The following is a 12,740-nucleotide window of genomic DNA, read 5'->3' as shown; positions in this document are numbered from 1 at the left end:
TCATATAAGTAAATGTTGCGCATGTGGTATCTAGGAAGTACACTCCATGGTCACTGGCCTGAGTCGTTCACGTTGTGAATGTCCAAGTGTTGACTTTTTGCGCTGGTTGAATTTTTTTTCCTGCGCCATGACTAAGGAAGGTTGTTTGGATTGGGTCATATAAGTAAATGTTGCACATAGGGTATCTAGGAAGTACACTCCATTGTCACTGGCCTGAGTCGTTTACGTTGTGAATGTCCAAGTGTTGACTTTTTGCGCTGGTTGAGTTTTTTTTCCTGCGCCATGACTAAGGAAGGTTGTTTGGATTGGGTCATATAGGTAAATGTTGCACATGGGGTATCTAGGAAGTACACTCCATGGTCACTGGCCTGAGTCGTTCACATTGTGAATGTCCAAGTGTTGACTTTTTGCGCTGGTTGAATGTTTTTTTCTGCGCCATGACTAAGGAAGGTTGTTTGGATTGGGTCATATAAGGTAATGTTGCACATAGGGTATATAGGAAGTACACTCCATGGTCACTCCATGTCAGATATTTACATTTAATATGTAAACACTGACCTGGCCTGATTGCTTGTTGAACACGTGCCGGCTCATAGGCCAAACTGAAGACGCAGTTGGCCTGCGGGCCGTAGTTTGGACACCCCTGCATTGGCCAAACGGTCAATGACTTAAAGACATCTGCGACTGCAAATAGGTTTATCTGTTTTTCAACCAGTTTTGCTAGAATTTTACACACATGGGCTTGTCAGTCACTTAAGGGTGCATACCAATGTTGCTGAGATTTTGCCAAACACCTTAACTTCACCTTATCGACGTGCTTTGAAATTTCACGTCGATCCGACTTACGGGGGTCAACAATGCCACCGTGTGGTTTATTTGTCAGGAAAATAATAGCACAGGCATCACAGAAGTGTGTAGTGTTTCAAAAAAAAGAAGATAGCTTATTCACATCCTAACATTATCTAACAACAGTGGTTCTCAATTAGTTTGGCATGCCCTCTTAGGGGAATTCACCTTCCCCCGAATTGAAATACCATTGACAACCTGAAAATATTTCATTTATCTTCATGTGCCAATATAGTTGTGGACTTGCACTTGCTAACAAGAGCTTATTCTACTTAAGGATATACTGTATCCTCATTACCTACCTGATTCCTGGTAAACCCAGGGGCTACGTCTACTTAGTCATATGTCCTGGTCAGCTTGTTGAATAATTTGAGCACTGCTGCCACCTATCTGGAGGATTGTGCATCATCAAGTATGAAAGAGTCTACCTGCCTCTCAAGGCCAACCTGACACTTTACCCTGACCCCCCAGGAGGCGCTGCCCCATTATTTGAGAAGCCCTGACTTCAACCAATTTTGATGATCTTCTCTCGAGACAAACTATACATCAAAAAAATTAACTTTGCTCCAGAGTTCGTCAGCAGCTTACGATCTGGTCCAGTGTTGTCACGGGGAGCGAAGGATTTAAGAGGGTTTTAGTTGGCTAGTAATCCCCTTGTGGCAACTTGCGTGGATGACTGCCTTCCCCAATGGTCTGCTTGGATTAGTGTGTCTCAGTCTTCCCTGCATTGTCCTGCATGTGTTTTATCCCAATTTCTTGGACAGCCTGTCCTTGTTTGCACAAGCATTAACCCCGCTAAAGTTTGAAAGTGCCTCATCCCAAATGTGCTGTTTTTAAAATGTTAATTTGCATTGTTGTGCCTTTCTAATCCTCTAAAGTTACAAGGGATTAATTATTTAGTCTGGAGCCAGCAGGGAGCTACATGATAGCATAGACTTAAAGTTGAAGGTAGAAGGGGGGACCTGGAACTGCAGATCAGGTGATGCTTGCATCCACTCCTCCCTTTTTGATAGGCGTTAGTGTAATTGGAGACTTGAAACGCAACACCTAGATCTATTTTCCACTCCTATAGTTAGGTGTCCTATTTGGTCTTCACTCATGCCTAACTCAAGCGAGCGGTTGTGTTTTGGTGGCTCTCTGGACCAGGGCGGTCTAGAATGGATTGAAGGCCAGATAGACAAAGCTGCAAGTCGTTGCCACTACTGTGGTACCATTGTTGACCCTCAGACTTCCTTGGCATTGACTGGAGGAGAAGGTGGACGAGGCTTTCCACATCACCTGGATCTTGAGGTTCAAGGACAAGGACAGCAAGTCATGAGGAAGCCTCATTTCAACAACAGCCTTTACCTGGGCTCTGGACCACTTCATGGTTACATCCAGGATGACGGCAGCTTAAATGGCCAGCCACCCAAAGAAGAGTCGGGGTTTTACAGGGACGACCAGCACCTGCTCTCAAGATCACCCTTGCGTTATGGGCCCGGCATGCCCGGGTTGAGGCCTTCTTGGGATCAAGCACAGAGAAGGGCCACACCTACTGTACAAGCCTCGAGTTCTACACCTATCCCCATGCCTCATCCCCCACCACCTCCTCCCCCACCTCCTCCTCTTCCTGTTCATGAGCTGAGCCGTTTGTACAGGGAAACTCTGGGATCTAAGATTATCTTAGACGCGCAGCGTATTGCAGGCAGCTCTCCTTCTACTGCAGTCTACGGACCTCAGACCTCTCTCTCTACTTATGCTGCTGACCAACCATCTGTCTCTGCTCAACAAACATTAAACAATTCCAGCAGTTTTTCCTTGGATCCACGTCAGTCAGCTGCCACCAGTTCCGTGGTGGACCCAGCTTCTCAGGGAATGGACGGAGCTCTCCCTCGTGCTTATGGGGCGGTGGCCTCCCACAGACTTCCTTATGACCCCAGCTATGATCCCAGCTCAGCCATGATGGCTGCCACAGCTGGCATGTCCTCCAACTTGCCTCCTCACCATCCCAGCGCCACAGACCCCAAGAAGATGGTGGACCCTGCCTTTTTGGCCCTTTTACGAGCAGAAGGTCTGGCTGAGAGCACCATCACCCTCCTGCTGCAACATGGGTTCGATTCCTCTCCAATGCTGGGGATGATGGAGGACCATGACATTCGCTCCGTAGCCCCAAACTTGGCTCAGGCCCGCGTTCTTTCCCGTATGGTGCTCGGTTACAAAACCGGCGGGGCTGCGACTCGCACCCGATCCAACAGCTTCAGCCATTGCAATGACTTTTACATGCAGCCCCAAGGTTTGAGCATGGATCCGGGTCTGATGCAGCAACCTCCCTCCGCTATTCAAACCGTATCCCCCAGAATGGGAGAGTTTCTCGGAAGAAGACCCAGCACCGCTCCATCCCAACACCTGCTGGAGACCGCCACCTATCCAGGATCTCGTCCCCTGACAACTGGAGCGTTCCCAGTCAGCCCTGTCGGATACAGCAATGCTGTGACACAGGGAAGACCCTTCTCTATGTACAACGCCCACACTGGTTTAGCCATGTCTGCTCTTGGCCAACAGCCTCCGCGCGCCCCGGTCACCCCTGGAGCTGCCCCCAAAACCTTCTCCGGGTCTTACTCACCCATGGAGCTTATGAAACGGGCCCCCAACCTTCCTCTAGCATCCCCGATCGCGGCTCCGAGCCCCCTCCACAGCCCACAACTTCTACGGAAAGGGATGAGTGTCGCTCCTGAGAATAACATCGCCCCCGCGAATTCTTCCTCCACTCTCCAAGCGCAGAGCTTTAACAACAACAACAACAAGCTGGTCGGGCGGCGCACTGGTCCACCTGTCATCGTCTCTACCATGACCACCACGCCTGACACAAGTAATGTTTACCTCTTTTATCGCATTGCCAGCTTTACTTTGACAGTTCTCAATTATTTAGTGTAGTGAGCAACCAACCAGTTTCAGGATTTTCGTGAAAAACTACTCACAAATTCATAAAAACTCTGCATTCTTTTGTAGACTTAACCAAAAGGGAGTAAGTCCAAGTCAAAAACAGAACATCCAACTTATTTCCCCCGAGGTACACATTGCTGTCACTCTATTTTACGCCGCACTCTCTCCTAATCGGGTGCTTAACCGCCTTCAAATCCAATCAGCCTAATTGGATCCACGCTTCTATAGGCTATTACAGGAATCTGTTTTTATAGACACCTTGCCTGTTTGCAGTCGCCTTGCTGTTTAATTCACAAGTCGTTTGCCGGTTGTTTGTCACGTCGGTGACATTAGAACAGGGGTCACCAACGTGGTGCCCGCGGGCACCAGGTAGCCCGTAAGGACCAGATGAGTAGCCCGCTGGCCTGTTCTGAAAATAGCTCAAATAGCAGCACTTACCAGTGAGCTGCCTCTATTTTTTAAATTTTATTTATTTACTAGCAAGCTGGCCTCGCTTTGCCCGACATTTTTAATTCTAAGAGAGACAAAACTCAAATAGAATTTGAAAATCCAAGAAAATATTTTAAAGACTTGGTCTTCACTTGTTTAAATAAATTCATAAATTTTTTTACTTTGCTTCTTATAACTTTCAGAAAGATAATTTTAGAGAAAAAATACAACCTTCAAAATGATTTTAGGATTTTTAAACACATATACCTTTTTACCTTTTAAATTCCTTCCTCTTCTTTCCTGACAATTTAAATCAATGTTCAAGTATTTTTTATTTATTTATTGTAAAGAATAATAAATACATTTTAATTTAATTATTCATTTTAGCTTCTGTTTTTTCGACGAAGAATATTTGTGAAATATTTCTTCAAACTTATTATGATTAAAATTCAAAAAAATTATTCTGGCAAATCTAGAAAATCTGTGGAATCAAATTTAAATCTTATTTCAAAGTCTTTTTGAATTTATTTTAAAATTTTTGTTCTGGAAAATCTAGAAGAAATAATGATTTGTCTTTGTTAGAAACATAGCTTGGTCCAATTTGTTATATATTCTAACAAAGTGCAGATTGGATTTTAACCTAATTAAAACATGTCATCGAAATTCTAAAATTAATCTTAATCAGGAAAAATTACTAATGATGTTCCATAAATTCTTTTTTTAATTTTTTCAAAAAGATTCGAATTAGCTAGTTTTTCTCTTCTTTTTTTCGGTTGAATTTTGAATTTAAAGAGTCGAAATTGAAGATAAACTATGTTTCAAAATTTATTTGTCATTTTTTTCGTGTTTTCTCCTCTTTTAAACCGTTCAATTAAGTGTAAATATCATTAATTATTAATAATAACATAGAGTTAAAGGTAAATTGAGCAAATTGGCTATTTCTGGCAATTTATTTAAGTGTGTATCAAACTGGTAGCCCTTCGCCCTTCACTACCCAAGAAGTAGCTCTTGCTTTCAAAAAGGTTGGTGACCCCTGCATTAGAACTTAACTACCACTTCTTTCTTTTAAAATGTATTAAATGCATACTTTTATTTTTGCTTTTATTGACCTGCAAAAAACAGGTTTTAGCATGCAATTTTCTTCATGGCCACTGAGCTAAACATTAAAACACTATTTTTTTTATCCATCTTTCATAATTGCTGCTAGTGTTGTTCCGATACCAATATTTTAGTACCGGTACCAACATGTATTTCAATCCTTTTCAGTACTTTTCGATACTTTTCTAAATAAAGGGGACCACAAAAATTGGCTTTATTCTAACAAAAAATCTTAGGGTGCATTAAACATATGTTTCTTATTGCAATTTTGTCCTTAAATAAAATAGTGAGCATACCGACAACTTTTCTTTTAGTAGTAACTAACAAACAAAGGCTGCTAATTAGTCTGCTGACATATGCAGTAACATATTGTGTCATTTATCATTCTATTATTTTGTCAACATTATTAAGGACAAGTGGTAGAAAATGAATTATTAATCTACTCATTCATTTACTGTTAATATCTGCTTACTTTCTCTTTTAACATGTTCTATCTACACTTCTGTTCAAATGTAAATAATCACTTATTCTTCTGTTGTTTGGATGCTTTACATTAGTTTTGGATGATACCACAAATTTGGGTATCAATCCGATACCAAGTAGTTACTTGGTCATATTCAAAGTCCTCATGTGTCCTGGAACGTATTTCCTGAGTTTATAAACATAATTAAAATTAAAAAATTTTAAAAAGAATATGTTGTGATGCTAAAAAATGTTGATGTAATCATAGTAGTATCGACTAGATACGCTCCTGTACTTGGTACTTTTTAGAGACGGTATAGTACCAAATATGATTCTGTCTCCACACTGTGTCTGCTTGTAAGTACTCTGTGATTGTGCGCTGCCGAACATGCTCCTCTGCTCGTAAAAAAACCAGCAATGACGCGTTGACGTCGGGGGTGGGGGGGGGGGTACCGGTACTTTTTAGAGGCGGTATAGTACCAAATATGATTCTGTCTCCACACTGTGTCTGCTTGTAAGTACTCTGTGATCGTGCGCTGCCGAACATGCTCCTCTGCTCGTAAAAAAAACAGCAATGACGCGTTGACGTCGGGGGGGATGGGGGACTGGTACTTTTTAGAGGCGGTATAGTACCAAATATGATTCTGTCTCCACACTGTGTCTGCTTGTAAGTACTCTGTGATCGTGCGCTGCCGAACATGCTCCTCTGCTCGTAAAAAAAACAGCAATGACGCGTTGACGTCGGGGGGGATGGGGGACTGGTACTTTTTAGAGGCGGTATAGTACCAAATATGATTCTGTCTCCACACTGTGTCTGCTTGTAAGTACTCTGTGATCGTGCGCTGCCGAACATGCTCCTCTGCTCGTAAAAAAAACAGCAATGACGCGTCACGTCGGGGGGGATGGGGGACTGGTACTTTTTAGAGGCGGTATAGTACCAAATATGATTCTGTCTCCACACTGTGTCTGCTTGTAAGTACTCAGTGATCGTGCGCTGCCGAACATGCTCCTCTGCTCGTAAAAAAACCCAGCAATGACGCGTTGACGTCAGGGGGGATGGGGGACCGGTACTTTTTCGAGGCGGTATAGTACCAAATATGATTCTGTCTACACATTGTGTTTGCTTGTAAGTACTCTGTGATTGTGCGCTGCCGAACATGCTCCTCTACTCGTAAAAAAAACAGCAATGACGCGTTGGGGGGTGGGGGACGGTACTTTTTAGAGGCGGTATAGTACCAAATATGATTCTGTCTCCACACTGTGTCTGCTTGTAAGTACTCTGTGATTGTGCGCTGCCGAACATGCTCCTCTGCTCGTGAAAAAAACAGCAATGACGCGTTGACGTCGGGGGGGGGGACCAGTACTTTTTAGAGGCGGTATAGTACCAAATATGATTCTGTCTACACACTGTGTCTGCTTGTAAGTACTCTGTGATTGTGCGCTGCCGAACATGCTCCTCTGCTCGTAAAAACAGCAATGACGCGTTGACGTCGGGGGGGGATGGGGGACCGGTACTTTTTAGAGGCGGTATAGTACCGAATATGATTCATTAGTATCACGGTACTATACTAGTACCGGTATACCGTACAACCCGTATTGTTACTTACAAGAATGTTCAGTCAAGGGGTGTCTTTTATGTTTCTACCCACTGGATTACTAATTTTCTACTGTTATCATTTCAAACTCTCTAATGGTTCTCCGGTTGGAGGATCGACTTGTAAATTAACGAATGCGGTGAAAAGGCTTTCCTTCAATCGTCAAAAAGATGAGTAAAGCAGCGTAAAAGCCAGCAGCTTCTTTCCAAGGTTGTGTTTTTGTTTTTTTTGTTTTTTTTTAAGACCCTCGCAGCACAACAAACTCATTTGCATGAAGCTGATATTTGTTGCTTGGGTAACTTCATCTGATAACGGGCAGGCCTCGCAGACAATCACCAGGCATACTTCTTAATTGCGTGTTGCCAGGCAACCTCGGCTCTGGTGGTAATCAGAGGTAGATAATCTTCACGTTGTAAAGAAAGTAGGGGGGGAAAACAATTTTTTTTTTTTTTTTTTTTTTTTTTTTAACTGCTCCAAGCCAAGGAAATGGAGTGAACATAATTATTCCCGTCTTTGTCGCAGTTTACTTCTCAAGAGATTGCTTTTTCATGCCGAGGCGAGTGAAGAGCCTCTTTTTTTTTTTTTTTTTTTTTTTTTCTTCCTAAATGTTCAAAAATACAAAGTGAATCGCAGACTCATTATTCCTTGGGCAAAAGCTGATTAAGTCCAAGTTCCATTATCATGCGCTAAGTCGACTTTATTCAATGCGCGACTGTGAGAGTGTTGGCTATATAAAGTATAAGATAGTGGGAGGGTCCTCCGCCAGGGCCCCGTCTTGGTTGGCTAAGACCGTGAGCGGCGTTAATAATGGCATTAAACCCTGGAGTCTGAACTAAGTCGCGGCAGTTCCCTTTCCTTCCAAAGTAGGGTGGTGAGCGCCTCTCGCCGCCCTTCGCCATGGAGCTGTCCGTCGGCGCGGTCCCGCAGAGCGGCAGCAGCGCAGGTGAGCGACGCCCACGTCACCCGCTAATTGGCTTAAACGAGGTGGCCACTCGCGTGTCGCCCCCTTTCGGATAATCCACCGGAGATCTTGCTTTTCTTAGTTCGGCGTATTAAGAGGGGGTGCGTTTGAGGGGGGTAGGGATTTCATAGCCTTGAGGGGAATATCAGCCATCGCACTTTAGTGGTTTTAGACACCCTGTCCGGGTTTTATTTGTAACAACTTCCTGGGACATTTGTCAAAATATGGCAGATCCTTTTTTGTCTCTAAACCAGGGGTCACCAACCTTTTTGAAAGCAAGAGCTACTTCTTGGGTAGTGATTAATGCAAAGGGCTACCAGTTTGATACACACTTCAACAAATTGCCAGAAATAGCCAATTTGCTCAATTTACCTTTAACTCTATGTTATTATTAATAATTAATGATCCATCCATCCATCCATTTTCTACCGCTTATTCCCTTCGGGGTCGCGGGGGGCGCTATTTACACTTAATTGAACGGTTTAAAAGAGGAGAAAACACGAAAAAAATGACAATTAAATTTTGAAACATAGTTTATCTTCAATTTCGACTCTTTAAAATTCAAAATTCAACCGAAAAAAAGAAGAGAAAAACTAGCTAATTCGAATCTTTTTGAAAAAATTAAAAAAAATAATTTATGGAACATCATTAGTAATTTTTCCTGATTAAGATTAATCTTAGAATTTTGATGACATGTTTTAAATAGGTTAAAATCCAATCTACACTTTGTTAGAATATATAACAAATTGGACCAAGCTAGACAAATCATTATTTCTTCTAGATTTTCCAGAAACATTTTTTTAAAAGAAATTCAAAAGACTTTGAAATAAGATTTAAATTTGATTCTACAGATTTTACTAGATTTGCCAGAATAATTTTTTTGAATTTTAATCATAATAAGTCTGAAGAAATATTTCACAAATATTCTTCGTCGAAAAAACAGAAGCTAAAATGAAGAATTAAATTAAAATGTATTTATTATTCTTTACAATAAAAAAATTAAAAAATACTTGAACATTGATTTAAATTGTCAGGAAAGAAGAGGAAGGAATTTAAAAGGTATATGTGTTTAAAAATCCTAAAATCCTTTTTAAGGTTGTATTTTTTCTCTAAAATTGTCTTTCTGAAAGTTATAAGAAGCAAAGTAAAAAAAAATTATGAATTTATTTAAACAAGTGAAGACCAAGTCTTTAAAATATTTTCTTGGATTTTCAAATTCTATTTGAGTTTTGTCTCTCTTAGAATTAAAAATGTCGGGCCAAGCGAGACCAGCTTGCTAGTAAATAAATAAAATTTTAAAAAAAGAGGCTGCCATTTGAGCTATTTTTAGAACAGGCCAGCGGGCTACTCATCTGGTCCTTACGGGCTACCTGGTGCCCGCGGGCACCGCGTTGGTGACCCCTGCTCTAAAGTATCTGGAAAGCGTCAACAGTGTGGCCGTCATGCAACTCCGTCGTGGAGCTGGAATGCGATTTTAATTTCACAGTGTATATATATATTAGGGCTGCAACTAACGATTAATTTGATAATCGATTAATCTGTCGATTATTACTTCGATTAATTGATTCATAATCGGATAAAAGAGACAAACTACATTTTTATCCTATCTAGTATTTTATTGAAAAAAAACAGCATACTGGCACCATACTTATTTTGATTATTGTTTCTCAGCTGTTTGTAAATGTTGCAGTTTGTAAATAAAGGTTTATTAAAAAAAAAAATTTAAATTTTTTTTTTTTATATAAAAAAATAAAAAATAAAAAACTCTGTGCATGCGCATAGCATAGATCCAACGAATCGATGACTAAATTAATCGGCAACTATTTTAATAATCGATTTAATCGATTGGTTGTTGCAGCCCTAATATATATATATATATATATATATATATATATATATATATATATATATATATATATATATATATATATATATATATATATATATATATATATATATATATATATATATATATATATATATATTTGTAAGCCTAAGGTTTAAGTGTGAAGGACGTTACATAAAGCGGAGTTAGTTTATATAAAGGCAATGTTTATGTTTCTCTAGAGCAGTGTTTTTCAACCAATTAGGTGAAATTGCATCATTTTCGCACGGCACACCAGACAATATCTCACGGTACACGAGTGTGCCGCGGCACAGTGGTTGAAAAACACCGCCCCAGTGCAGTGATTCTCAAACTGTGGTGGTATGCGGGCTTCATTTATGGCGGGGGTCTTTAGCGCCGCCCTGGTGGCTCCCTGGAGCTTTTTCAAAAATGTATGAAAATAGAAAAAGATAGGGGGGAAAATAGTATATTTTTGTTTTAATATGGTTTCTGTAGGAGGACAAACATGACACAAAGCTCCCTAATTGTTAGAAATGCCACTGTTTGTATTAAACATGATTCTCTGATGAGAGTATTTGGCGAGCGCCGTTTTGCCCGATCAATTTTGGCGGTCCTTGAACTCACCGTAGTTTGTTTACATGTATAACTGTATTCAACGATGCCAGAGAACGACATATTCTATGCCACTCCTTCTTGGTCTCGTTTTGTCCACCAAACGTTTTATACTGTGCGTGAATGCACAAAGGTGACCTTTGTTAACGTTATTGAGTGCTACTTGGTCAGTGCATGACTGCAAGCTAATCCATGCTAACAGGCTATTTAGGCTAGCTGTATGTACATATTGTGGGTATATTTGAGCTCATTTAATTTCCTTTACTTATGTCCTCTGTGTGTTTAGTTTGTTTTTGTTTCATGACACATTATCTGTATGTAACATTGGCTGCATTTCTGATAGTTGTTTGTGCGCCATATTGTTCCAGACCACAGCAAACGTTACCCGGCTTGCAAAGATTATAATAAATCCATTAGAAGGACACACACATCTATACCTTTTGGCCATTCTAGGACAGTCATTTCCAGAAGTTATCTCACCCTCTGAGAAGTTTTACTCATGTTTTCCAAGGTTGTAAAAATGTGTAGAGTAAATATTACATTTCAACATTTCTGTCAACGAAGATTTGTGTCAGCCTGCGACACATAGTCATTTTGATAGTAGGCTAATATAGCCAATTAGCCACTTACGTCCTGTGTTGCCTTCATTATAACACTTATATAAGGCTTTTAATTTTTGGTGGTCCAATATGGCTCTTTCAACATTTTGGGTTGCCGACCCCTGCCCTAGAGCAGTGATTCTCAAACTGGTACGTGTACCACTAGTGGTATGCGGGCTCCATCGAATGCGGGGGTCAGCAACCCGCAACTCTTTAGTGCCGCCCTAGTGGCTCCCTGGAGCATTTTTTAAAAATGTATGAAAATAGAAAAAGATAGGGGGGAAAAATATATATTTTTGTTTTAATATGGTTTCTGTAGGAGGACAAACATGACACAAAGCTCCCTAATTGTTAGAAATGCCACTGTTTGTATTAAACATGATTCTCTGATGAGAGTATTTGGCGAGCGCCGTTTTGTCCGGTCAATTTTGGCGGTCCTTGAACTCACCGTAGTTTGTTTACATGTATAACTGTATTCAACGATGCCAGAGAACGACATATTCTATGCCACTCCTTCTTGGTCTCGTTTTGTCCACCAAACGTTTTATACTGTGCGTGAATGCACAAAGGTGAGCTTTGTTAACGTTATTGAGTGCTACTTGGTCAGTGCATGACTGCAAGCTAATCCATGCTAACAGGCGATTTAGGCTAGCTGTATGTACATATTGTAGGTATATTTGTCCTCTGTGTGTTTAGTTTGTTTTTGTTTCATGACACATTATCTGCATGTAACATTGGCTGCATTTCTGATAGTAGTTTGTGCGCCATATTGTTCCAGACCACAGCAAACGTTACCCAGCTTGCAAAGATTATAATAAATCCATTAGAAGGACACACACATCTATACCTTTTGGCCATTCTAGGACAGTCATTTCCAGGAGTTATCTCACCCTCTGAGAAGTTTTACTCATGTTTTCCGAGGTTGTAAAAATGTGTAGAGTAAATATTACATTTCAACATTTCTGTCAACGAAGATTTGTGTCAGTCATTTTGATAGTAGGCTAATATAGCCAATTAGCCACTTACGTCCTGTGTTGCCTTCATTATAACACTTATATAAGGCTTGTAATTTTTTGTGGTCCAATATGGCTCTTTCAACATTTTGGGTTGCCGACCCCTGCCCTAGAGCAGTGATTCTCAAACTGGTATGTGTACCACTAGTGGTATGCGGGCTCCATCTAATGCGGGGGTCAGCAACCCGCGACTCTTTAGTGCCGCCCTAGTGGCTCCCTGGAGCATTTTTAAAAAAAGGATTGAAAATGGAAAACTGTGAAAAATGTGTTTTTTTTGTTTTAGTATGTTTTTTGTGTGTGAGGACAAACCTTCCCAATTGTTAGCACTACCACTATTTAATATGTTTGTGTGTGTGC

The 12,740-nt window shown here is 40.7% G+C and overlaps 1 protein-coding gene across 1 annotated transcript in view; it reads left to right on the top strand.

Annotated features, from left to right (window-relative positions):
* Window positions 1-1,944: 1,944 nt before the first annotated feature.
* The window catches only part of LOC133655276 (uncharacterized), an 82,882-nt gene continuing 72,086 nt past the window's right edge, over window positions 1,945-12,740 (top strand). The window contains exon 1 of the mRNA XM_062055266.1: window positions 1,945-3,694. Within this exon, the coding sequence (XP_061911250.1) occupies window positions 1,945-3,694 (1,750 nt within the window). The remainder of the gene's footprint in view (window positions 3,695-12,740) is intronic.

This window comes from Entelurus aequoreus, linkage group LG08 (genome assembly GCF_033978785.1).
Source record: "Entelurus aequoreus isolate RoL-2023_Sb linkage group LG08, RoL_Eaeq_v1.1, whole genome shotgun sequence".
NCBI lineage: Eukaryota > Metazoa > Chordata > Actinopteri > Syngnathiformes > Syngnathidae > Entelurus > Entelurus aequoreus.
The sequence above is the reverse complement of the archived record's forward strand: the minus strand, read 5'-3'. Positions and strand labels throughout refer to the sequence as shown.